The 25,828-nt window shown below is 41.3% G+C and overlaps 3 protein-coding genes across 5 annotated transcripts; 2 read left to right on the forward strand and 1 right to left on the reverse strand.

Moving 5' to 3' along the window:
* Positions 1 to 59: 59 nt before the first annotated feature.
* Positions 60 to 11,789, reverse strand: nedd1 (NEDD1 gamma-tubulin ring complex targeting factor). Of its 3 annotated transcripts, none has more exons than XM_055020653.1 (17): positions 11,699 to 11,789; positions 7,597 to 7,793; positions 6,663 to 6,806; positions 6,187 to 6,281; positions 5,765 to 5,881; positions 5,539 to 5,679; positions 4,605 to 4,834; positions 4,304 to 4,505; positions 3,672 to 3,792; positions 3,049 to 3,177; positions 2,635 to 2,691; positions 2,479 to 2,553; positions 2,014 to 2,180; positions 1,331 to 1,505; positions 1,110 to 1,260; positions 609 to 675; positions 60 to 498 (listed from the first exon to the last, which is right to left on the reverse strand). In XM_055020653.1, exons 3-17 carry the CDS (start codon positions 6,796 to 6,798, stop codon positions 394 to 396), a joined length of 1,968 nt encoding a protein of 655 aa, XP_054876628.1. In that variant the 5' UTR covers positions 6,799 to 6,806; positions 7,597 to 7,793; positions 11,699 to 11,789; the 3' UTR covers positions 60 to 393. The 3 variants fall into 3 exon arrangements, with proteins under 3 accessions (XP_054876628.1, XP_054876519.1, XP_054876583.1); XM_055020544.1 differs by having other exon boundaries at positions 3,049 to 3,180; XM_055020608.1 differs by lacking the exon at positions 7,597 to 7,793 and having other exon boundaries at positions 3,049 to 3,180; positions 11,699 to 11,788.
* pclaf (PCNA clamp associated factor) lies at positions 8,223 to 11,206 on the forward strand. The gene is made up of 4 exons (XM_055020688.1): positions 8,223 to 8,356; positions 9,472 to 9,558; positions 9,637 to 9,814; positions 10,979 to 11,206. The coding sequence occupies exons 1-4, from the start codon at positions 8,224 to 8,226 to the stop codon at positions 11,016 to 11,018; spliced, it is 438 nt and encodes a 145-aa protein (XP_054876663.1). The 5' UTR covers position 8,223; the 3' UTR covers positions 11,019 to 11,206.
* A 32-nt stretch (positions 11,790 to 11,821) lies between the features above and the next one.
* Positions 11,822 to 25,456, forward strand: LOC129351508 (L-fucose kinase). The gene is made up of 23 exons (XM_055020422.1): positions 11,822 to 11,928; positions 12,736 to 12,887; positions 13,741 to 13,791; positions 13,864 to 13,989; positions 14,063 to 14,135; positions 14,685 to 14,782; positions 14,864 to 14,944; positions 15,021 to 15,140; positions 15,568 to 15,739; positions 15,815 to 15,921; positions 16,153 to 16,254; positions 16,763 to 16,936; positions 17,770 to 17,843; positions 17,945 to 18,300; positions 18,875 to 19,109; positions 19,179 to 19,345; positions 19,447 to 19,674; positions 20,631 to 20,774; positions 21,656 to 21,775; positions 21,845 to 22,032; positions 22,832 to 22,931; positions 23,753 to 23,976; positions 25,063 to 25,456. The coding sequence occupies exons 1-23, from the start codon at positions 11,847 to 11,849 to the stop codon at positions 25,153 to 25,155; spliced, it is 3,267 nt and encodes a 1,088-aa protein (XP_054876397.1). The 5' UTR covers positions 11,822 to 11,846; the 3' UTR covers positions 25,156 to 25,456.
* The last annotated feature ends 372 nt before the right edge of the window (positions 25,457 to 25,828 follow it).

Genomic DNA, 25,828 nt, shown 5'->3' on the forward strand with positions numbered 1-25,828 from the left:
ATTGGATGAATATAAACTCCTAATTTTAATTAATTACAAGTGATACGTGACTCTCCAGATTGTTTTTAAATAGAGTCAATTTATTTGAGGTTCATATTAAGAAACTTCCAAAGAAATTGAATTTTTTGTGAAAAACAGCTCCTCTTTTACAACTCTCTATTTTTCACGTAAAATGTTTCTTGATAAAAACACAAACACACACAGACGAACCGCTCACAATTTCCTGCATCGACAGACAAAATATTATATATTTAAACAACACGTTGAGTCAAAATGCTGGTTTCTGTCGGTTATTTGCTGAATTTGATGCAGTCAAACAGAACAACCAGTTGGGGATGAAGGCACTGCAGCCGGTCGGATGCGACTCGGGGCTGAACACTGGATGGCAGCGGTTCAGTAGTTCGCTTTGAGCCGGCGGTTTTCCTCCCGCAGCCTCTCGATCTCCTCCACCAGAGACTCGTTGACAGAATATTTCTCTATTAGACCGTGGATCTCCATCTGGAACACAACATGTCAAACAAACGTCACCAGTTTCAGCTAAATGAAAGGACCAAATTGGACATAAACCCTTGAATTAAGTCCTCGGAATGAAAAACCGAAGTTTTTACCAGCTGGATGTAAAACTGTCGGATCATTTCCACTTGCAGGTTGAGGATGTCCTGGTGACAGGCGGTCCTAACGACAAAAAGAACAACCTTTAAATTCAGCATTTGCCAGTTTTCTGTTCAGGTGAGGAAACTTTTCAGCTAATGTTGGTCAAAGTGGGGAGCGGGGGCCATTTACGGCCCCTGGACTGATTTATTTGAAGCTCCTCCCCAACTACAATTCGAGAATAAATTAGGACAAAACTACAACTTTTAAATGAAAATCTACTTACTAAAAGTAGATTAGTATGCAATCAACACAAAGCAATCAACTTTCCCAAACGTTCCCATTTGAAGCAGACCGTGGTGAACCAGTCTGCTTTAAATGGCTGAATTAAGACTTTGCTAAATACAGCAGGTGTTTTCAGATGGGGACTGAACTAGATTCAGTTTTTATTGCCGAGAACAGAAAACATTTACAAATTATTTTATTTTTGGAGTCCAAGTGATAAAACGTTTGGACACCTGAACTCCTCCAGCGTTTCGTGGATCATGTTCTGGATGAAGTGGATCTGCAGGGACGTGAGCGGAGCGGCGCCGTCCTGTCTGACCACGTCTGCGATGTTCTGGGACAGAGACGAGCACGCCGCCGCCGCCATCGCAGCTGAACCTGAAGCTTAACGCAGGAATCGGGATATTAGAAATGGACCCATGCTGATGCCGTAACCGTGGGAACCGAGCCGTACCTGCGGCGGCGGCAGGCGAGTCGTAACTGAGCTGAGTCTGGATGCCGTTGGCTCTATGAAGGCTCGGTTCTGTGGTGAAAAAAGGCGGCGCCGCCTGACTCTGATTGGGCTGCTGGGCTGCGGTGGGCGGAGTCCGAGGCTCCCCCTCCTGGCTGGAGCTGCTGCTCCTCCCAGGCTGAAACCACAGAGGTCAGAGGTCAAACCTTTGCTTCAGACCAGAGTTTATCAAAGTGTGGGGCCACCAGGGGGCGCCTCAGAAAGTTAGAGAGAAGATGAGAAAAAACATGCAAAAAAATAAAAATGGTGAAATTCATCATTATTTTTGTTTTTCAATAATATTTTTAAAATAATTGTTTCTGATGCTCATTTTCTGATTGGCTGCCAGTTAAATTGTTAGTTTTGCTCCTCAAATTAAAACTTGGGAGAATAAAATAAAATCTTATGTGTTTAATATGAAATATTTCATGTTTTCTTTTAATAAAAAAATTATATTAGAGGATTTTATTATTTGGTAATAAAGTCATAATATGTTAGTTCATAATAAAATTGTCCGTCACAGAATACGCGACCATCTAAATTAATGTAACAATTATTGAATAATGAATGAAAACACTGTAAAAGCTGACGTTTGTTTGAATTTTGTTGAGGAAAAAGCTTTCTAATGGCGACATGAGCCCCGTTACCTTCCTGTCAGACGGTTCAATGGCGGCGGCGGCGCTGCTCAGCTCCTCCTCTTTGATCGTCTGCGGCGACTGGAAGACGGACATCGGGCTGTAGGACTGGACCCCGGCGGCACCCCGCTGGGTCCCCAGGGGCGTCCGGCGCTGAGAGCCGCCAACTGAGTGAGAGTCTGACAGCAGCCAGAGGTCATCGCCATGGCAACAAACACAACGTTAAAATGAGATCAATGATTTCCTTTCTGATTATTAATATTTATTGATATATTAAGGGCAGCTTTGCTTGCAAACACTTTGGAAAAAGGTTTCTGGTTTTTATTTCTGCTTTAGTTCTTTTTTTATTTGTATATTTAAAATGTTCAGTTCATTGCAAAATTAAAGTTTTTTAGTGTTTGAGAAGAAAAACTTAACAGATGTAGATTAATCTGCTGAACAGTCGCATCAGAACAGGATTTCCAGTAAAACTCTGACCTTCTCTGACCGGAGAGAAGATGTCCAGGCTGGCCCGGCCCACCAGCTCCTGACCTTCGCCCTCCAAAACGGTAACTATGGAAACACAGACAAGGCGTTAATCCAGAACCAGACGATTTATGAGGAGGTGGAAGGAAGTGATCTGTCCTGCGGTACCCTGTGGTCTTCCAAAGGCAGCGTCTCCTCCAAACCCGTGAATCCCCAGGTCTGGACCTGCAGCAGAGAAACCAGATTAAACACGTCTCTCTGCAGCTGGGATGGAGCATAAAGATGTAGATTTAAAAGTTCAACAGAGACAGAACATGTGAGTCAGCTTCATAATTATTAGCAGCAGAAAAAAAACGCTATTGTGCTGCGACGGCTTTTAACATATTGATCATGAAAATTGTGAAAAATTTCCCAAATTTGCAAAGCAGAAAAAATTCAGTAAGGTTTGAGTCGCCCTCTGCTGGCCGTTGCATAGAAGGCAATCTTAACAAAGTTCTGTTCTGATTTCATATTTTCTGTTTTATTGAAGTAAATATAAATCTATATAAAAATACTAATTTATGAAACTTAAGAGTTCTGGACCTTCACGGGCCGGAGAGAATATGTCCAGACTGTTCCGACCCACAATCCCGAACTTCTCCCCTTGAGGACGTTGCTCTGCCCCCTGCTGGCATTCACCCTCACGACACATCACCTCCGCGCTGGCGCCCCCTGCTGGACAGAACACTCCAATCACTGCCACAGAAAACAGGATGACACAAAGAGGAAACCCCTCCCAGAGCCAGAACTTTCCAAAGAAGTGTTTTGGGCAGTGTTTAATTTCTCAGGACTGCCCTCTGTCTATTTTTCTGGAAGCTTGTTTTTCAAACACAGAGACTTTCTGTTTATCCACAAGGAGATGTGATTTGGGAAAGGCAGCGTGTTAATCACCCATTTATTTAGGCACCAGCTTATTATACCTTCACTGTTTAAAGTATATACTGTATTATCAAAACCAAAACAAATCTTTGCAGCAGAGTCTTCAGACACGCTCAAAAGAAAACAATCATAATCAAACCGCCATCAATTTGCTTAACAAATGATTTCTGTACTTTTTTTAATTTAAAGAGGGAAAAACAGTTTTAACTTCTCACATCAATTTCCTCTCACATGAACCCCTGAAACGTTTAGGTCAGACAGAAGGGAAGCACCTAAACCGTGGTTACCTGTGCAGGTGACCTGTCTCTGGGGGGCGGAGCCTGCAAAGTGGGCGGGGTCAGGCTGGCTGCCCAGTTTGGAACTGGATCTCTTTGAACTGGAAACCTTGGCAGACCCGAGTTTACTGGACTGAAGCGGGACAGAGAGAAAGAATCGGGTCAGGAGTGTAAATGTTTTTACGTTAAATATCATCTCACATTCGTCAACTAGGTGGTAATTAATGAGTTAATTGATTAACTTGATCTGGTGCCATTTTCTTAAAAACTTGAGTTTTCTCTTACAACCGTCTTTCCATAACATGAAGGGATAAATTTTTCATAATTGGCTGAATTAATAAAAGAGAAAACATTAATAAATTTAGACATTATTTTGAGTCAGTTGTAATAAATACTGACTGCTAAACAGAAGCGTGTTTTTCCTCACATTATGAAAATTAGACAAATTTATAAAACATAACAAAATGGGAACCTCCTGGTTAAGCGAATAGAAAAATAAAAGGATAATAATATGCGAAACACTAGAAACAGAGATATGATAATAAATAAATGAAGTGCTCCATGAAGTGCTTTAACTCAGGAAAGTCTTAAAAGTCAATCTTTAATTGTTTGCATCCCGACTGATAACTCAGGTTTTACTCCACCTTGTGTCTGCTGGCGATACTCTGGAAGCGCAGGCAGGTGACGGAGGTTTTGTGGGCCACTGTGATTCCGGAGGGGCTGCTGGAGTTCCTCAGGTCGTACTGGTAGATCTTCCCCTGAGTGGACCCGACCACCAGGCCGGTGCCGTCCAGCGTGAAGTCCACCGAGGTCAGAGGGCCGTCCACACGGATCGCCCGCAGGATTCTGCAGGGCGATCAATCCAACACGGACATGTTCCAGATTTCATCGAGTCGGCGTGAAACATCAGAACTGGACCGATGTCTGAAAGCGAGCAGAACTCACAGCTTGCTGGCCGTGTCGTAGCAGATGATCTTCTTATCGAGGCCGACGCTGACGACGAGCAGGTCGCTGGTCGGGGAGAAAGCCAAACCCGAGCCGGGCGCCTTGTGGGCGCCGTCGAACACTTGCAGCTCCCTCTGAGTGTTGGCGTCCCACAGCACCATGCTGCCGCCGTCAGAGATGCTTCCCAGCAGCGAGCGCTTCACAGCGGACAACCGCAGGTCGTGGATCGGCTGGAGAGGAAGAATTGAGAGGGCTGAGCATTTATCATATCATTTACTATTTATTGTTATAAATTACGTATCATGATAAGATTTTTTATTCATTGTTTTCACAATATATTCCAAATAATGACGTTTAAAATCCCCAAAACTGTCCAGATATTCTTGGAATTATTTTCTCTGCTGTTTGTTCAAAGAGATCAATAAATTTAAAAATGTGATTAATCGCTATGTGGAGTTTATTACATAAATCACATTTGTTTATGTGACTGGTGTCCTGAAGAAGCCCATTATAAATGTGAATGTTTATCGAGAGCATTATTCATGTTGGCTGTGAATGGTGTGTGAATCTAATTTTACTTGTGATTAGGCTGCAACTAACAATTATTTTAGCAATCAATTATTCCAACGATTAATCGATTAGTCTGATAATAAAATTTGCACATTCTGCAGATTTATCAGTTACCTGATACTTCCGGTTTACAAATATTTGTCTTTGCCTTAAATGCTAAATGTTTATATAATTTATATAGTTTTGGCTTATTTGCTGCTCTGACAGTTTAATTCTTTCAGCAAATAGTATTTTTCTGAGTTTGCAAACTCCAGCAGTTAATGATTAATCAATAACTAAATTGGTTGATTATTATTTCAATGATTGTTTAATCACAATTAATATTTACTTGTGATTGAATTCAAACTCCTAATATCTCTCTCACCTGGTTGCTGCCGTGGCCGAAAGCTCTGCTGGACAGGTTGGTGGTCAGGCTGTGCAGAACCAGGTCGCCGCTGGTGGAGCCGGAGACGATGCAGCTGTCGTTAGAGTTGAAGGACACGCAGGTGACCTCTTCTTTGTGGTCCTGAGAGACAGACACAGGAAGCATCAGCAGCTCAGACTCCCAGCTGGGGGTTCGGGTGAGTTTCTGTGGGGTCAGGTCTTCTTACTTTGAGGGAGCGGTGCAGCCTCTTGGTCTTCAGGTCCCACATGTGGACGCAGTGGTCCAGACCGCCACTGACCAGAAACTGAGATGAGGAACTCAGACACACCCGGGTCTGTTTTTTCTGCACCAGAAACAAGAATGTGGAAAAAATGTGAATAGCAAACGTATATTAATCACACTAAACATTTTAAACCGTTGACAGCGTTTCCCACAGTCTGGCGGGCCACCAGGCTTGACTGGCGCCCCCACCAGGCTAGATCAAAAACACTTTAATAAGGATGAAACAATTTCTCTGAGCTTTAAACATTTTTTTTACCCCAAAACGCATTGGCCTCTAGCTGTCAGCTCTGGCGCCCCCTACCGGCAGGCCCAGTACATTTTTAATACATTTAGTTCAAATATGAAACAACCGGAGAGAGGACTCACCCCATCAGCCAGTTCAACCACTGGAACAGGAACAGACTTGATACTGGAAACCACCAGCTTGTCTCCGCTGCTGCTGGCACTCACCAGGTACTGGTCTGAGGGAACTGGGTCAAGGATGGAGACGTTTTTAACTTGGTCGGCTAAGAATAAAAATAAAACACTGAAGTAAAAAAAAACATTAATATGAGGAGCAACACTGGTTCTGGCTTCCTCCCACATTTCGAAAACACAACCGTTAGTTTCTCTAATTTGTGAGAGTAGCAGCCTGTCCAGAGTGTATAAGATTTATATGCTTTCCAGTCATATAATCCCATTTCACAATCAAGTAACTTTCAGTTCTTAATAAAAATGCTGTCTATCAAATCTGACTTTGTCACTTAGGAGGAGATAGAAACACTTCCCCCCCCCCCCCATGAAACGTTTGATTATCCATTTTCTACCATCCAGATCTCAGCTGCAACCATTCATCAGGATACTGTTGGAGCTCCAGTAGGCCTGAGCAACGGGATGGCTGACGCTGTGGGGGTTAAACTGCTCCAGAGTCGCCATGGACACCGCATCCCAGATCTTCACACAGTCTCCGGTTGACACCAGGCGCGTCGCCTCCTCCATGGCAGCAGCTGCAGGTTAAAACAAACACCTCAACGTGGTTACCAATCAAAACTTTCCACATTAAAAACTAATCCTGCATTTGAGGTGGCAACCTATTACATAAAAGTTCGGATGGGGAAATTTAAACATAGTGGCAATGATTTTAGAAATCATGTCGTTCAGAAGTTGGAACTATAATCTTTACTTGGACATAAAGCAGCAGTCTCTGAAGAGCAAAGATGAACCGAGCATCTCTTTGACAACAGAGGTGCACATTCATCACTGAAATAATTACAAACAGTTCTGGAGAACTTTTCCGTTTTTTCAGGTCTAAAACTCCAAAAAAACGTTTGAAAAGCTGGAAAATAAATCCATCGAAACTTTAAATTAAAACAATTCATAAGTCTTTTTATTTATGCTTTCTTTAAAGTATGTTTTTGTTTTGTAAGGCACTCTAAGTCACTTCTCTTAATCAGGTTTTATTATAGTTTTCAGATTCTTGTGAGGATAGGAAAAACTCAGGTGTTTAATTGTTGTTGTTTATTTCACAATTAAACTAAATTTGCTGACAAAACCATTAAATGCAAACAAATATAGCAAATCTCCCCGCAGCAAACATCAGGTTTTAATCGTTACACTCAACGTTTGTTGGTTAACATTGACTAACCTGACAAAACCAGCTACAACTAGTCAACGTTAACTAGCTAACGTCTGTGAGCTACTAGAGGTTTAAAGTTCCCGAGAAGCCAGAAAAGTGTCGTGAACAACATAAAAGTTTTCCGGAATTTTGAAGGATTTGGTTAAGAAAGTTATACAAACCCTGCAAGTAAAGAGGATCAGCAAAAAGTGGTGAATATGTTTAGATTTCGATCCTCCTGCAGCCGCTAACCGCCACTACGGAACACCAGGAGGTATAAAACACCCAACAGGCGCCTGTCTCAGCTGCGGTAACACGTCAGCGAAGCCGCCATCTTGGAAGGGGAAACGACTCCGAACGCGCAAATCCTCCAGTCCATCTGAAGATGACATTTTAAAAATTAAATATACGTCCTTCTTCCATTTCATCTTTCCGTAATCATTTACATGCTTTTAGGATGGTCGTCATTTCTAAACAGAACTTTTAGTCACATCAGATTTGTAAGTTTTATATGGAATAAATGTTTGTCGTTGTGGTAGTTCACCTGTTTACCAAACTATTTGCATTTCTGAGTGCAAATAGTTTGCAAAAGAAAGCAGCACAAATATGGTGTGCAGATACATTGAAGGACCATATAAGGATGTCTGGAGTCAGAAAAAGACGCTTAAAGAGCTATTTCTACCGCTTAGCCTTAAACTCTAAGAGCTGCTGTAGCACATCTGCACCGCTAGGGCACAGACTCTCGTCATTTTGAATCTGAATTAGTCCCATTAACGGAGAGAAGAAAAAATCTCCCGCCCCATCCGCAGATGGTTTTAAACGGAGGCGGGACGTTTTTCTTTATTCGGTGTAATTTCATCGGAAACTTAGATTTACTGTACAAGGTCGCCGCCAACATGGTGAGGACTAAAGCCGACTGTGTTCCTGCGTCATACAGAAAAGGTAAAAGTAACAAAATTTATTTAAATTTTACTAAGGCTTTTTTTTTTTAAACTTTGTATTATTTAAAAGTCTTGATTTTTGTATTGAATCTGGCGACCTGGAATCAGTCAGACATGCTTCATAAAGCGACACAAAGAGAACGTCCTAAAGTTTTTTAGATAAAGTTTGCATTAGATGTATCTTATTTCCTCTCATATGTGATTAGTGTAACTGTCAATGAGTTAAATAATCGCCTTTTGGTGCATCTTTAAACAGCCTCCCGCCAACAGGGGACTGGTTCCGCACTTTTCGGCTCATACGGCATAAAAGAACATATTAAAACACTTTAAATGTCGCTGTAGCGGTAAAAGAATGTTTATAACAACAGATTCGGATTTATCTGACACCTTGTCAGCTGACAAAAATGTTCGTCTTGTTTCGTTTTCAGCTTTCTGCCAAACTGGCGCCAGTTTTTAGCGCCTCTGAAAGAATGTTCCACCAAACTCCATGCAGAAGTTTCATAATTACATCTGTTCGCGCTAATAACAAGAGATAGATTAATTATGAAATATTATAAACTCCATATTTCTATTTTATTCAATGTTTTGGAAATTCGGCGTATAAATGAATCATATTTTCACTTCTTTAGTATATTTAAGATGTATAATTTGATCAATACGTTTTATAAATGCCAATATCTACACAGCTGTTGCGCATAAATGCTTTGAAGTTAGTTATGATTACATTTTTGTTTCATTCACAAAAGTATGGAAATTGCTTTTTCTGGAACTATGGAATCAAGAAATTAAATGATGGAAAATCAATTATGTTCCCTTATATTTAAGTGAAATGTAACTCTTAGTTCTTTGTTAATTTGTTGATAATCACCAGTTTTTGGATTTCAGTAAAGCAGGTTCTGTAACAAGAATCTAGTAAATATTCTTGAAAGTTATAAAATGCACCAACATGTGATGATGAAATCCTAAAAATATAAAAATTGCTTCAAAATGTTTCCATTTTCTAGATTAAAACTTCTCATTTGCACTTTTTGCATCATAAGAGAAATACATGAGTTGGTTCTTCTAAGTGTGTTTCTCTCTCTCTCTCTCATCAGTCTGTTGCATCTTATTTTCCAGCTGTTGCGGCGTCTGCGCCTCGTAAGTCACTGGGCTCCAGTTCGGCCAACGCGTCATTGTTGTCCGGCGGCCACTCGACAGCTCTGGGTCAGTCCGAGTTCACCCTCAGTCACAGCTGAACGCCGACTGTACATGTCGTAACTGACACTGAAGTTTGTTCCACAGCAAAGAACAAATACGCCGGCGGGAACCCCGTGTGTCCCCGGCCGACCCCCACCTGGCAGAAAGGCATCGGGGATTTCTTCGGCGGGCCGCCCAGAAAGCCAGAGAAGGAGAACCAGAAACCCAGAGACTTTGATGAAGAGGAGGCCGGCGGCAGCGGCATGTCGAAGGCCAGCAGGAAGTATGTTTGATGAAACCGCAGATTGACATCCGGTCAGATTACTGAGAGTTGGCAGATAAAGACAATGCTGAGCTGACTGATTTTATCCGGATCGTTTAAAAACATTAAATGTGATATAAGTGCAGTTAGAGGCGTGTTTGATATCGACTACAGACACTTTGGCATTAAACTGCAGAGCTTTTTGTGAAGTTTGAGAATTCATTTGTTCATGTGACATGTTTACTTCAGGTAAAATGCTTTGTGTGTTTCAGGGTTCATACAGGTGATTGAAATCCTTTAAAATGATTGCATTTCAATTTGGTGTTTGGAAGGTGCTTTTTAAAAATAGTCCATAAAACTACGATGAGTGCATCCATAAAGACTCAAATTAGACATTGTGTACAGTTGTGTAAACATATTTATGCATCCAATAAAAATGTTTCTGTCTGAAGTTAAATTGGCGTAAACTTATCCTGCTTTAGGCCAGGTGGAATGACCAAAACTATATGCGAAACATACAATTTTATTCCATTTTAGGTGCTGCAGAATGTCAGATACCATCACAAGATGTTATTAATAACAGTAATAAATATTATGATGAATTGATTTTTAGTTCATTTTGTATTTTTATCTCAACTGTGTGGTGGAAAACTTAAACTGCTTAAATTTTAAGAAAATGTTAATGAGGTTTGATTTGGTGAGGATTGTGTTTTTGTTTGGATGCCAGTTGTTTATTTTTATTTTTTAATTTAGATGTAACCTCTGCTGTGATCAGTATAGGCAGATGTTAAGAAATTTTATGACACATCTACCATTCAGATATGTAAAATTGGACCTATGTTTATTTTGTTTTTTTTTTTTCCCATTTTACAGTGATGTAGCACAGGATTTTGGATTTTTAAAGCAAAGATGCAATCTGTGAATTAGACTGGAAAGCCTTAACTTCTGGATGTTTTTTGTCCCTCATTTCCTTTCTGAGCAAAAACATAAATGAGCAAATCTTCTTTTTCCACACGGTTTTCTAACAGGATGGGGTGGGAGGGGGGGTATTTTTTTTATATATGCAGCCTTGATCTCCATTTTTCCAGCAGATTTGAAAACTCTCTTCCTCACAGAGTGAAACTCTCCTGAAGGGGGTTTTTGGTCTGGTTCTCAGTTTAATCTCATGCGTTTTGTTTCGTTCAGATCCAGACCTCTGCCTGCCGAGGATGAGGAAGATGACTGAGCACGCCTGACGACTCTCCCCAGGAGAGAATTTTAATGTATATCTGTATATAAATACTACTGAATTCTGTTGTACAGCTTATTAAACATGTTTTTTTACTGTTTGTTTGTACATTATCCAGAGTCAGGATTATGATTTGTGGCTTTATTTCTGTTCAGCTGTTTTCTATTAAAGATTAACTGAATGATCAGGAGTCTCAAGTTTTTACTAATGTGGGATTTTCTCAGACATGCTGGATAATCTGTGGACCTAATCCCAATTGACACATATTTGTCTGTCCAGTTCTTGGATTTCATTCCAGAAGAATAACCTGAAATTTTAGGTTTATAATGCTATTAAAGATACTTAATATCCACTAGTTTTGTGTGCAGAGTTTAATTAAATAACTAGATTGGCCTGACAATCAAAACTTAAAGGAAATTATATTTCATTAATTTGATTAAATTGTCCCCATTAAGCAGAACTGAAGGCGCTTTTTTTGATACACCGCCCCAACGGACAGACGGGTAGTGGAAAAGAAACGCCTACGGAAGCCCGCGCAGTCATGCTATTCCGATAAACAAAAATGGGCAAGGGTTAAACAGACGCCATGGATTAGATTTTTGCCCTTTTTAAGACTCGCTACATTTCAACAACATCTAAAAATGATAAATTTTAATGTTGATAGGTGTTGGTTTTACTTTATTCCGCCTGAAGATCCTCTAACCCGCCGCGCTTCTGCTGGTTTGGTTAACTCGTCGTTGATGCCTCTTCGTGCGCAGTTTGCTTAAGTATTAGTAGTTAAACCAGTCAAACAGCTTCTGTTGCGTCCACTTCAACCGGGGGAAGATGTCGCAGAACGGCGACTTTCCGTGGACGGTGGTCGTCCTCACCTGCCAACACAAAGACAGCGTGTACGCTTTCCAGAGAGGTGAGAAACATCTGTTCAATTTACGATCTTAGAAGAATCTTCATACTATGCAGTTGCATCAGTCGGCCTGAGGGTGTCGCTGATGTACGGAATAAATTACAATGAAGAATCAGCTTGGGTTTCACTTCGCTTTCAATGAAGACATTTTAAATCAGACTATATATATAAAATATATATTTTTTTGTTAATCGTAACGATATAATAATTTTACAAAGACGATATTAAATTAGTGATCCCTGGGTCAGAAGGGTGAAACTAGAGCGTCACTCTAGATTGAGGTATTTTTTTAGTTAGTTATGAGATTATTGATTTAAAATAGTAAGCCAAATACAATAAACCTTTTTTTTTTTTACAACTTTATAATTTATTTCAGCGAGTTTTTATTTATACAGTTAAAAATAATCCCAATTTTTGGATTAATTAATATTTGCTCAATGGGAGATTTTTTTTATATTTACAGAATTTAAACCAGGTGAAGCTAAAACTATGCCACTGGAGTTCTGGGTAGAACATATTGAAGACTTTCTTGATCTTAAATGCAAAATATATATTTTTTTGTACAGTTTTGACTTAATTATTGCTCTGAATATGTTTTCTTACTGGAAATTGCCAATTTTGAGTTTGTATTCCAGTTAACGATTAATCGGTTATTTAAAAAAGTTGACGATTATTTAAATAATCACGTTAAACTGATTAACCTTTTCAGGCGTTTCAGATTAACGATAAAGCAGATCCACTAACAAGTTCACAGTACCCAGAGCAGTTGCAGTATTCAGTTCCCGATATTTTGCGCTCTTGTGTGTGAAGAACTGGAGTTGCGGCAGAAACGCGGCACCTTGGCTGGGGATGCGTTGCTTTTGACCGTGAGGGACCGTCAGGAGCCGCTGGGCAGCGGAGGGGCGACGCTGAACGCCCTGCTGGTCGCTGCTGAACACCTGAGCAGCAGAGCTGGACACACGGTGAGTCACAGCTAGTTTAGCAAAAATAAGCCTTTTCTTGTGAGCTAACGGTTGCCAGTGACGTATGTAAAGCGCCAGTTCGGCGCTAGCTTACCGGAAATGGCCGACTTTGTGAATAAGTAGCCTCCCCCCACTGTAAAAAGAGAACTGCTAATCTAGGACAAGATAGTAGTTAATGTTAATTCAACATTTGGAAGTTTGGCTACCACAGACTGAACGGTTTTTCTCACTTCTCCGCTGCTATTGCTAAAACTACAGAGACGTAGGAAATCGACGTCATCGTCACGATTTCTCCTGCTCACTGATTGGCCAAGTAGAAATTATACCGATGGAAGAAAGTCGAGACGGGGTAACGAAAAAAGGAGGGATTAATTTCCGCCCCCCAAAAAACAATACAAAAAACTCAGGAATTTTGAGATTAACCTCAGAAGTTTTCTTCTAACTCTGAAATTTCCACGTTTCTTTTGAGAAAATGTATGTATGAGTGTACTCTGTATTTGGCCATGTATAAAATCATAAGTAAAAACATTACACTTAAAATGGAATAAGCACAAAAGTTCTAATAAATTTCAAGTATTATCAGTGTCCATAAAGTTATTCCATTTTAGCACATAAAAGTAAATAAAATACATTTTGAATTTAATTTTAATTGTATGTAAACTCAGCTAAAGTACAAAAAAAAGTTGTTTCAAAATAGCGCTTTTACTATAATATCTGAAGTATATTTAGTATATTAGATTTTAGAAAACTTAAGTGTGGATATTTTTCACATGTGCAGGCGAGACGGGAGGTAAAATGTTAAACTGTTTCATGTTATTGGAGCTAATCTGCCTCTTTTATTCTTTGTTTCCAGGTGGTGACCGCCGACGTCCTGGATGATGCTCACATCCTCATCCTGCACACTGTGAGTCCAGAACTAAGTTTGGTTCTGTTCTGGTGTTTCCTTGCTGTAGATTTAAGTTTTTTTCTCTCCCAGGGCCGGGATTTTCCCTGGAGCTCCTGCAGCCGAGCCTTCTGTTGGCTTCCCGATGAGAAACCTGGGCAGAAAGTCCAGGCGCCGGTTTGTGTTCTGGATCTCCTGCTGGACCGGCTCAGCACCCAGGTCTGCTCAGTGAAACTGAAGAATCAGAATCAGGCCGAGTTTGGTACCGTCATTCATTCTGTTTTGCTTTCAGATCTGTCCGGGTTCTCCTCCTGGAGTCTGGGTCTGCAGCACCGACATGATCCTCTCTGTCCCGAAAGACTTTGGTGATTTTGTCTTCACTGATGCTGCAGAATCTGGTTCTGATCCAGATAAGGCCTGTCACAATAAGGAATTTTTCTAAACAATAAATTGTCCAAGAAATTATTGCAACATATTGTTTTGAGACCATTTTCAAGTAATATAACAGTAATGGAATAACAATAATAATAATAATAATAATAACACCTTCTCAAGCTTTAAATTCCAACCAACATTTATCACTGGAACTGGAAGACATTTTAAATATCCAAAATAGATGAACAAAACAACAGAAACAACAAATAATATATCAAGTCTCAGTAAACAAAACTGTCCTTCAAATAAAGAGCTAATTGAGACTGAAGCACCAGAATGAACATTTTTATCATCCAGTTTTTGGTAAAAAAAACCCAAAATAATTAATCATGCAAATTAAAATGATTGCGTTTGTGTCAATTTATCATGTGATTAATTGATTTATTGGTAATTGTAACAGACCTTTGCTGGATCAGAAAAAAGTCACAGTTTATTAATTTTTCAGTTGCATCAGTCTTAATTGTCAGTTTTGTGACCAGTTTTATCCTGGGACGGGTTCTCTGGAGTTCGCGTGGTGGCGGTACCGGGCGACGTCTCGTACGCAGCTGATCATGGAGTCTACCTGAGCGACTCGCAGGTGCCCACCATGTGGAAACCTTCTGTGTGATTTCTCTGGCTGCTGGGGTCAGCTGATGATGTCAGGGGTCGTTGTCTCCAGGGTCGGGTCCGCGACATCCTCTACAGAGGAACCAGGGAGGAGATCCAACGAGCCCTGATGCCTGATGGGAAAGTCCCGCTGGTGCGTCATCGAATGTTTGATAGACGCACCACCGTAGGCGGCAGCAGCTTAAACAAATCCTGTGAAATCCCTGCAGGTGTCAGGCCCAGTCTTCTTCTGCAGGTCTGTCTCAGAGAAACTGCTGCAGGCTCACGTCAGTCCTCCCCTGGACGGCTGCACCTACCTGGGCCTGGACTCTGGAGCTCCGCCCCTGCAGGTAGCTTCACGTCATTAACTGAAAAACCTATCATGATTTAAGTGTTTCATATCAGTCGATATTGATACTTACTGATTGGTTTGTTTTGTTTTAAATATCTGAAACACTGGCACCGTGACCTTTCCTGTTTTATGCACAGTTTTCACTCCATGCCTTTAATTTTTAAGCAGTTATGAGGCACAGTGGCAAAACCTTAAACTGCTGCTGCGTAGTTTACACATCAAATTGTTGCTAGGTAACCAAAGAGTGAGTGAGTAGTTGATGCCACCACCTTGCTTGGCAACAATGTGACAGTTGCAACAAATGTGCTGCAACTTTAAGTTAGTGACTAATAATGTATTGATTAGTGATGTTCAGCTGATTAAATTAAAGTTTGAATGTTAACAGGTTTAGTTGTTTGAACACAGCTTTCCGTCTCTGTCCACAGATCTCCCTCTTCTTGGACGTGTTGAAGTGTCTCTGCTCAGATTTGACCCAGGATCAGTTTGTGAATGAGGGGAGAGCAGGCTGCAGTCCCACAGACGGTCCCCAGGGGGCGACTGTGAGGGCGGGCAGGGCGGAGCTGTGGAGGATCCTGAGAGGAGCCCCACTCTCACTGGGTCAGCATCTGACGTTGCTTAAATCTGCAGGTAGTTGGTCTGAGTTTAAACAAATCCTGTTTGTCGTTGTCACAGTGTACGTCCCCGGCGGTCGCTATGACTACCTGACTCTGTCCGGGAAGCAGCACGTCGACCGTCTGACCTCTGATTGGACAGGTGGAAACACTCTGTCCCACATTCAGGTGGCTTCTTCTTCTTCAACGTCAGAAACGTCGGTTTTGCTTTCAATCAAAACCGAATTGAAAGCAGGTCGAGATCATACAAAAAGGGCCAACAGCTGATCCCTGTGGGACACCACCACACTTTAAACGCCCCAGAAGAAGACATGATTTGTTGAATTTTAGAAAAATCCCTAGTAATTCATATTGACTATGATGGCGGCTCGTAGTTTTAACCTGCTTTAATCCCTCCAGAATGAGAGCCTGCTCAGTAAAGGAGCTCGGATCATCAACACGGTTCTGGACGGAGACGTTGCCGTGGCGACCCGGGCGGTGGTGCAACACTGCCACCTGCAGGTCAGAAAGAGTCTTAACTCAGTCTTTTCAAGGAAACGCTGGGTGGAAATGCAATTTGAGGTGCAAAAACTGGACAAAATTTTTTTATAGTTATCCCAAAAAAGTGAGAAATATGGATTCAAAATCAGTCATTTTTTTATGGATCTATAAATAACAAGCACAGTTCTTTGATCTTACAATTTCTGACAACTTTAATCAAACTTTACTCTCGTCTGAAGATATCTGTAAATATTTTACATCTTTGAATGATATGCTGATATTGCAGTGTTCAAATTTTCAAGATAAAAACAACAATGAGAGACAAGATTCTAGATATTAAAGGTCACCTTGAACAGGTTTGGATAGGTCAAGCAAATTGGCATTTACCTCCTAAGTGATGCTGAAATTATTTTTATATGAAAAAGCAGTAAATTGAAAAGTAAGTCAGTGAATCTGAATGTGAAACTAATTAATGTGAGTACAGCAGGTTTGCATGGTGGTTCATATTCTGTCCTCTGGTGTCCCTCAGGGTCCTCTGGACGTCCCGTCCGGTTGTTTGCTCTCAGGCGTAGACGTCTCGGCGTCAGCTTGCCTCAGGCGGCTTGCGCTCAGCAGTGACATCATCATCCAGGGACACTGGATTCAGCTGGGGGAGCTGAAGCTAAACGTCTACACGGTGACCGGCTCTCACGACGACCTGCAGGTAAAAACGCAGCAGGTCTGTTTCATCAGACGCCCTCAGTTGAATCTCCTGGCTGTCATGGAGACATTGTGATGCTCAGGGAAGCAGACCGTGGCTCAGATTTTTATAAACTTAACACGAAGCAAAGTAAACTCTTTCTTTCAGAAGCCCAGGAGGTTTCAAGTCTATATTCATGTCTATATTCATAACAAATGTTTTTAAAGGGCCGGTTGGGCCAGAACATATTAAATACATTAACAAACTGCTGAATAAATATCAGTCTCTGAATTTGATAAGCACTTCATTAAATTAAATAATATTGAACATTATTTCACACTAAGTCCCTCCACATTTCATTACTTTTTTTGTTTTTTTAGCTAATAGACTCACTGATTTTGTGGAGCTTATTTGGAAATATTTACATGATATTTGGACTTATTTATGATGGTAAATGTAGGTTTTTGTTACTTTCCATTTTGACCGTGGACTATTACTTGCCATCAATAGAAGATAAAGGCAGCAGATTAGTAAAAATAAGAAATACTGCCACCAGCAGGTGAGAGTTAGCATCACTTTAGCCCAACATTTTTTGCCATTTTTGCAAAAATTGCCATTTTTGCAAAAATAAAATTGCTATAAAGTCATAATTGTGTATCTGTGTGGAAAAAGTGCAGGAATCTGTTGAAGTAATTTGGCAATATTCAGATAAAAACTGCTTTGATTTAATTGATAAAATAATATTTAAACACCCAACTGTTATAATGAAGGTTCTAAACAGACAGATAAACAGATCATGTGTTTCACATGACCACAGTCTTCCTCCTCATCCATCTTCATCTCCTCCTTCCCCTCAGGTTCCCTTTAATGACAGCGGCGCCTCCTTCCTCAACCAGACCTGGACTGTTTTCTTCAGCTCCTCAGGAATACAGTAAGATCCAAACCTTTCCACTCTGATCATCTTTTATGTCATTTTCTTGATAAACAACAGATTATCCTTGTGTGTTGTTTTATTCGTTTTCTCCTCCTCAGGCCGGAGGAGCTGTGGGTGAAAGGAGAACAGTGCTCCCTCCTGGAGGCTCGACTTTTCCCGGTCCTCCACCCCAGAGGGGGCACTGTGGGCCTTGAGGGAGGAGTGGGCTGGCTGCTGGGGGGTCCAGGCTGCCTGCAGACATGGAGGGAGGCGTGGAGAGTCTCTCTGAGGGAGGTGCTGTCACTCACCCACCAGGAGGCGGAGCTCCGGTGGAGGGAGGAGTTGCTATTCCTGGCAGGGAGGAGGAGAACCGCCAACGCCCTGCGGAGTCGCACCGACGTCTGTCTGCTGCCTTGCTTCAGGGCGGCAGTGCAGGGAGGCCAGCAGGGGGCGCTACTGGAGACTCTGGACAGCAGTGAGTTACAAACTGGTTTTCATGATCATAATTGACGACTACATGAAACCCCACTGGTCATCAGATGTTTAAATGGGCTTTACTGAAGAACTGTAGCTTCTGAAAGTACAAACATAAAGGATAAAAAAATTTCTGACTTAAGTAAATATAAAAATTAATACAAGTGAGTAAATAGACCTAAGCACCAGCATTGATTCCCTCTATCAAAATGCTGTTTAAATTTGAATAATGCAGAATAGTACCTGCATTCATAAAAATATCAACTTAGTATTTTTAACCGTTAAATACTAAGCTAGTTTTGATATTAAATCACAACAATATTAACAGTAAAAACAGACATTAAAACTATAAAAATATATTAAGCAATGCTGTCATAAGTGATAATTAACATCCAGTCCACTTATTTGTCATATGACTAATATCTCTTCTCACATCATCCGCTCTAAACAGAAAACAGATCAGCTGATAGCACCTTCATTAATTCACACTAGCTGAAATGTTATTGCGCTAACACTCATCAAACCATTTTTACGCCAGAAGATGGTCAAGAAGTGAATAAAATGTTGTTTTTTAGTTGCTGCTGGAAGTGTGGAGTCGGGGGCGGAGCCAGGAGCTCAGGTGGGCGTGGCTGCCCGCTGTCTCTCATGCATCGCTGACGTTCTGGTGTGCATGGCGGGCAGTGAGGGGGGCCTGAGGAGCGGTCCAGCTGCTAACAAGGCCTGGCGCTCCGCCTACTTCCTGTTGGAGGAGGGGAACTTGAGGGAAGGAGTTTATGCTCTTGCTGCACAGCGACAGCTCTGGCTGAGCAGGTTAGCATCTCGCTGTCTTTTTCCACTGCTTGTTGAATGCGTTTTGACCTGCTTTACTGCCCCCTGCAGGCCAGACCTGCTTGTACGGGCGGCTCGACACTATGAGGGCGCCGGCCAGGTGCTGCTCCGGCAGGCTGTGATGTCATCCCAGAGGTTCATCTCCATTGGACAGGGGGAGGCCCCGCCTATCGGGGAGTGGCAGGAAGTAGAGTGTCCAGCCAGACTGGACCTGGCAGGTGAGGAACAGGTGTAACTTTTCTCTTGAAAAGTTACACTATTATGTTTCCTTAAACAGGTTAAGGTTTTCAGCTTTTGAGCTACAGTGTTTGTGTTTCAGGGGGCTGGAGCGACACGCCACCAATCGCCTTCGAGCACGGAGGATCGGTGACGAACGTCGCTGTGAAGATCGACGGGAAACGTCCAATCGGAGCCAGAGCCCGTCGCATTGTGAAACCCCACATCCTATTGGTCAGCTGCAGCGGTGGGCGGGGCAGCGGCGCGTCCACAGAGACAGTCTGTGAGAGCCTGGATGACCTGAGGGACTACAGCCAGCCTCACGCTCCGGGTACAACACCATCAGGGTTCCTGAAGAATGACACTTAAGATCAGAAATGTACAAAACAAAATGACGTACATTATATAGTAGCAGTGCTGAACATTGTTGCATTGAATGAAAGTAGCATTGTGCTAACTGGTAATAAATAAAATAAAAATGATAGCTAGTTTTCTACAGTTTAACAAAACTTTGACATATTTTTATTCAAGTAAAAGTAAAAAGGAATTACTCATGTAAGAGGAAAAAGTATTTTGTAAAACCTCTACTCAAATACTGAGCAACTGATCAAAACATCAATCAATTATATTTAAAAATTACATCATGAGATGGACCAAAATAATGAAGTTATGTGTTGAAATTTTGGCATTTTAAGTATAAATAACGTAACTACAACAGAATAACAAGATCAGAAAAAAGCAAAAAAAAAAAATGCTCCAAATCAGTTTCTTTCAACAATAAAAATTATGAAACTTTAACAAAACCTGCAGGTGTCTCTGTATGTTGAATTTCTGGTTAAAGCATGTTTGTTTGTCATTCAGTGGGTTTAAAATCCAGACATTTTACTCAAGAGCAGCGATACTGCATAATAAAAATACTCAAGTAAAAGCAAAAACTTTAGTGTGGTAAAAAAATATTCTTAAAGCTACATTTTTTTTTCTTAAAAACAATTACTCAAGTAAATGTAACTAGTTACTACCGAACTCTGCAAGCTAGTAAGAATATGTTAGCAGCGAGTTAGCGTTAGCCTCAACCACTTTGTGAGTGCCAGTCAGCATTTGCCTGACAGAAAATCCCACAAGAAAAACAAACCTCTGGTACATAAAATATAGGAGAGAAACTGGTGTTGCTACTATAAAATGTAAAACCTTTGATTAACATATTTAAGGCCAACTTACATTTTTTCTAACAAATTTAAGACATCTTAATGCCACTAAATACTCACTGCTGATGTCTTTGTGCTGCAGGAGCTCTGCTGAAGGCAGTCTGTGTGTGCAGTGGTCTGGTGTCTCTGTCCTCCCAGCATCCTCTGGGGCAACAGCTGATGCAGAGCTGGGGTGGAGGGTTGGAGCTGCACAGCTGGTCGGAGCTGCCGACCGGATCCGGTCTGGGTGAGCAATGCTAAAACACGACGGGCGGAGCAGCTGCTGAATAAAGCCTCGAACAGGTTAGGATAGGTCTGTGGTCGATTCGAAACATTTTCATTATAGTTTCTCATAAAATTGCTCTTAGATACTGAGATTTTAGTCTGGTCAGTTCTGCCTATTTTGAGCTACTTTCAATGTTTACATGTGAAAATGGTGGCAAACAGGTGCGCAGTTACACAAGCGTACATCTTTGAAAAGCATAAGTGGAGCCTAAAGTACAACAAGAATGCAGCAAGTAATTTCAGGATCGTAAGTCATCATCAAAACACTCACCTTTTCCAGCAGCCATTGTACAATGCATACAGTGGTAAAACCAGCTGACCAAATATGCTGAGCTCAGGTTGGGTGCTAGGTAACAAGCTGAGCTGAGGTTGCTAGGTAACAGCCTCCAATGTGACTTCATAGCAGGAAGTTTTTGAATTTGTGTTCAATTCAAATTGAAATTGATGCTTTATTGATCCCAAAGAGAAATTAAATGTTTCTGTAATTCATATTAATTCAAAGGTTAGTTATTGTAGATGATGATGGCTGTGGGAAGGAAAGATCTACAGTAGCAGTCTGTATTACAGTGAATTTGAAGAAGCCTCTGACTGAAGACACTCTGTTTTTAGAAAAAAACATGAAAAAACAGGAATGAAACTGCTCATTGTCCAGATGCCAACATACTTTAATTATTGCCAAAAAATGGCTGTTCATTTAGTTGTTTTTAGTTTTCATGTGCTTGCTCTGTTTTTAGAAGCAGTTGAGACCCGAATGGAAGCACAAAAATGCAAATTTATCATAATAGGTCCCTTTTAATGCTGTGGTAAACCTGCAGGTGATGAAATAGTGTCAATTTCCTACAGGTACCAGCAGCATCCTGGCGGGGGCGCTGTTGGCAGCGGTCTACAGGTGTACAGGCCGGACGTACGACACAGACTCCCTGATCCACGCGGTCCTGTACCTGGAGCAGATTCTCACCACAGGTCCCCGTCTCCCTCCGCTCTGATCTCCTTCCGCTTCATCTCCCTAATCACTTCCTGCTGCTCCACCAGGTGGCGGCTGGCAGGACCAGGTGGGCGGTCTGGTGGGCGGAGTCAAGGTGGGTCGTTCCAGAGCGTCTCTGCCCCTGCAGGTGGAGGTGGAGCGTCTGAGTCCTCCGCAGGAGTTCCTGATGTCTCTGGAGCAGCACCTCCTGCTGGTTTACACCGGAAAGACGCGTCTGGCTCGAAACCTGCTGCAGGTCAGAGGAGAAGATCCCACTGAGAGAAGATGCTTCACTCCTCTCACTTTTAACTTTGAGAAAACAACTTTAGCCTGGACGAGAGCCGCTCTGTCCGGGAAAATGTTTAACTTGTCCTAAATAGTTTTGTGACTCAACTGAAAAATGTTATTGAGTTATTGCTGCAATATGTAACATAAAAATATGTTTTTTACATATTTGTTAAAGCTGTGGCTGCCATTACAGTGTAATATAAGACAGATAAAGAACTGAAAAGATTGCTCTCTTTCCCGAGATGCTATTTCTGTCAGTAGAAATTCACCGCTCCCAGCTAAAAGGAACAAGTCAGAGCTCAGAGGAGTGTCTTAGCGCTGTCAGTTATCCTCATGTACTCGCTGCTAAACGTGCTAATGGTGGAGAAGCCACTGACCATGCCATACTAACTAGCCTTTACATTCACAACAGGCTATGCTGATGGGGAGAGCAAGTGGGAAGTACTGCAAATGAGCATGATTGACAGCACTAAGACACACCTCCTGGCTCTGATTGATTGTTTCTAGTTCACATTGGAAGAAGTCAGAGATTATCTGTCACAAAATGGTGACAGTTTCAACAAAAATATGAAAAATATATTTCTTATAAAACATACATACAGCAGCTTTAGTGGCAGGGCATTATTACTAATTAATTACTTCCTAATCAAAAATCATATAGTGACAAAATAAGCAATTTTTTGATTCAAAATTGGACCCCAATTTTGGCCCCCGTTTGGGTCCAGTCTTCTTGAAAATGGCGCTCGCTGTGTGTTTGTTTTGTACAGGATGTGGTCCGCAGCTGGTACAGCCGTCTTCCGGCGATGGTTGAGAACGCCCAGCAGCTGGTGTCCAACTCTGAGGAATGCGCTAAATCCTGTTCAGAAGGTGAAAATATGAAATATGTGAACCAAGTACACATTCATGTCAATCAATCAATCAATCAATCAATCAATAAGTCAATCAATCAAGTTTATTTGTACGGCATATTTTAGCAACAAGTCATTTCAAAGTGATTTATTTTATAAAAATATAAAGTCACAGTCAACATTTGAACCATTACATTTTTTCGTTGGTAAATATCTGATTATTGATTAATGTTTCATTGATTAATGTTTCATTGATTATGATTCAACAGGACGGTTTTAAATCTGTATTTACAGGAATTCGGTGTTTCGGCTATTTTGTAGTTTTCAGGAAGTTTGTTCCAGATTTGTGGTGCATAGAAGCTGAATGCTGCTTCTCCATGTTTGGTTCTGGTTCTCCATGCAAACAGAACCGGAGCCAGGAGAGCTGAGAGGTTCTGGAAGGTTGCTGTGACAACAGCAGATTGTTAATGTATTGTGGTGCTGAGCAATTCAGTGGTTTATAAACTAACATCAGTATTTTAAAGTCTGTTCTCTAACTTCCTGGTTTTTGTCAGAACTCCAGCAGCAGCGTTCTGGACCTGATTGTTTTTTCAGGCAGACCTGTGAAGACGCTGTTGCAGTAATCAATACGACTAGAGATAAACACATGGATGAGTTTCTCTAGGTCTCGCTGAGACTTTAGTCCTGGAGATGTTCTCCAGGTGATAGAAGGCCGACTTTGTGACCGTCTTAATGTGGCTCTGAGGGTTCAGTCCGGATTGTTCCTCTTTAGGTCCAAAGATAATAAACTAAACCAAGTCATTAAATGAATCAATCTGTTTGGTAATACTTCCCTCCCAGGTTCTCTGCCCCGGCTGGGTCGGTGTTTGGACCGCTCGTGGCAGCAGAAGAAGCTAATGGCTCCAGGATGCGAGCCGGCCTCCGTCAGAACCATGATGGAGGCTCTGAGGCCGCTGGTTCTGGGTCAGAGCCTGGCAGGAGCCGGAGGCGGCGGCTTCCTGTACCTGCTGACCAGGGAGCCCCGACAGCAGGAGGCGGTTCTGAAGACCCTCAGGAACACGCCGGTGAGACTTCTGCAGACATACACAAAATACAGGTCCTGCAAGCAAAGGTCGCACACTTCAGACCTCCTTTAGCTTTGATTGTTTAAATATGCTTCTGCAATTTAACAAAAACAATCACCAACAAAACATCAGAGGTCAAATGTTTTAGCATCGCCCATGAATGAAGGAAGAGGCTTTACTGATGGAAATAAACCTTCAGTTTCACCGCAGGAGGTGAATCTACACACAAAACTGTGTAAGCTACAGCCTTAACATTTACAACCCAAAAATATTGGCTAGTTTTTGCATACAATAAAACAAATGCACAATTTTTACTGCTCAATATTAAAAAAACTCATTTACAAAATAAACCTTGTGCCTTCATCAAGAGGTGCTGCTAATAAGAGACATTTTAACTTTACAGAAGGGGATCATTCGGCGTAAAGCTCAAAGAAGTAGCTTTTACATACAGAACCAAGTTCAATCTGGAGTTGGACAGCCATCTTGAATCCACTGGATTTAGATTTAATCTGTAAATCTAAGCAGCAGCTGAACATATTTAAATCTTTCACACAAGTCAGGTTTACAACAGTGATATTTTAGCCCAGATTTAAGAGTCATCCAGGTCTTTAGCGCCACTTCAGGACCTCTAACTGAGCAAACCCAGTCAGACCAATTTAAAGCCATTTTTGTAATAAGTTGCAAGCAGCAGCTGAAGAACCAGACCATCAGTAGCAGAGTCCAAACAGCCCGGTTTCAGTGAGCCTCAGGGCTTCAGTAGCCCTTCTGCCCTGGATGCTGAGGCTTTTTCCCAGGATGGGGAAACGCTGGTGGCTGGAGGACAATTGGTTCTGTTGGGTATTTTAAGACTTTTAATCCTGTTAAACAGATGTAAGAGTCAAACTTTTAATCCATGACTTTGAGAACCTCCTGGTTGGAAACTGGAGCTTGAGTTGAAATATAAATTGCCTCCAAACAGGACTGACCTCCAACTGGTTGGTGCAGATCAAGATTCTGATTTTAATTCATCCTCTGTATCTCTTTCTTCTTCCGCCTCTGCTGCGTTATTTATTGATTTTCCCCTGAGTTAAACTTTCTGTGTTTCAGGGTTTGGGAGATTTCAGCGTTCACTCAGTGGAGCTGGATATGGAGGGAATCGTGATCCGGCCGCCGTCCGTTACACAACCAGCAGAAAAATGAAGATTTTTCACTCAATCTGGCGTCACTTTAAATAATCACTCTAATTTTTGATTGAGACTCTTCGCAGTCTGACATGGATGGTAGATTTGTTGGACTTGAAACAATCATATTGATTGTTCTCACCTGTTGAAACTAACTGTATTTTATTATATAATTTTATTTTGCATATTTTAGAGGTGTGTTTGCTCCAAATCATTGAATAAATCACAGTTTTCACTTTTTGTATATCTACTTTGGTACCTTTAAAAGTAATGCATAAAGTTTGGGTTGTTTTCTCATATTATTCTTTGTTTTCTCAGGATTTCTGCTCCTAATAAAGAAAAATTAAACAATGTGTCGGTTTCTTATTTGTAAGCTACACCAAATCCTAAACGTAACTTTGCTGGGACAGAGATTCAAACCATGACCAGGCCTCCGTCATCGTCATTTGAGAAGAAATTACATCTTTGTCTTTAGTGAATAATTAAAAGATTCCCCAAAGGATGATAATTTAAATTCCAGGTTTAATTGTAAACCTGGACTTTCCAAGGTTCCATTATTCAGAGATGTCACTTTTTATCTTCCACATAAATCATAAAAAAGCAACCAAAGTTTTAAAAAAGACTATCAGAGAAGAATCTGGATGACAGTAAGGAAAATGCAGGACAAGAAGTACAAGGGACATGTTTACCAA

This window comes from Poeciliopsis prolifica, unplaced genomic scaffold (genome assembly GCF_027474105.1).
Source record: "Poeciliopsis prolifica strain line A6 unplaced genomic scaffold, Auburn_PproV2 SCAFFOLD001, whole genome shotgun sequence".
Taxonomy (NCBI): Eukaryota; Metazoa; Chordata; class Actinopteri; order Cyprinodontiformes; family Poeciliidae; genus Poeciliopsis; species Poeciliopsis prolifica.

What these genes read in the sequence shown, in the direction of transcription:
- nedd1 (XM_055020544.1), bottom strand. Translation starts at nt 6,798, where the DNA reads ATGGAGGAGGCGACGCGCCTGGTGTCAACCGGAGACTGTGTGAAGATC. An exon ending in GGCCTACTGGAGCTCCAACA is followed by an intron (nt 6,282 to 6,662) that starts GTATCCTGATGA and finishes CAGTTCCCTCAG; the next exon opens with ACCAGTACCTGGTGAGTGCC. An exon ending in CTTCTCTCCGGTCAGAGAAG is followed by an intron (nt 2,181 to 2,478) that starts GTCAGAGTTTTA and finishes GGCTGCTGTCAG; the next exon opens with ACTCTCACTCAGTTGGCGGC.
- pclaf (XM_055020688.1), top strand. Translation starts at nt 8,224, where the DNA reads ATGGTTTTAAACGGAGGCGGGACGTTTTTCTTTATTCGGTGTAATTTC. An exon ending in TCCTGCGTCATACAGAAAAG is followed by an intron (nt 8,357 to 9,471) that starts GTAAAAGTAACA and finishes CTTATTTTCCAG; the next exon opens with CTGTTGCGGCGTCTGCGCCT. An exon ending in ATGTCGAAGGCCAGCAGGAA is followed by an intron (nt 9,815 to 10,978) that starts GTATGTTTGATG and finishes TGTTTCGTTCAG; the next exon opens with ATCCAGACCTCTGCCTGCCG.
- LOC129351508 (XM_055020422.1), top strand. Translation starts at nt 11,847, where the DNA reads ATGTCGCAGAACGGCGACTTTCCGTGGACGGTGGTCGTCCTCACCTGC. An exon ending in GCAGCAGAGCTGGACACACG is followed by an intron (nt 12,888 to 13,740) that starts GTGAGTCACAGC and finishes CTTTGTTTCCAG; the next exon opens with GTGGTGACCGCCGACGTCCT. An exon ending in CTCTGTCCCGAAAGACTTTG is followed by an intron (nt 14,136 to 14,684) that starts GTGATTTTGTCT and finishes TTTTGTGACCAG; the next exon opens with TTTTATCCTGGGACGGGTTC.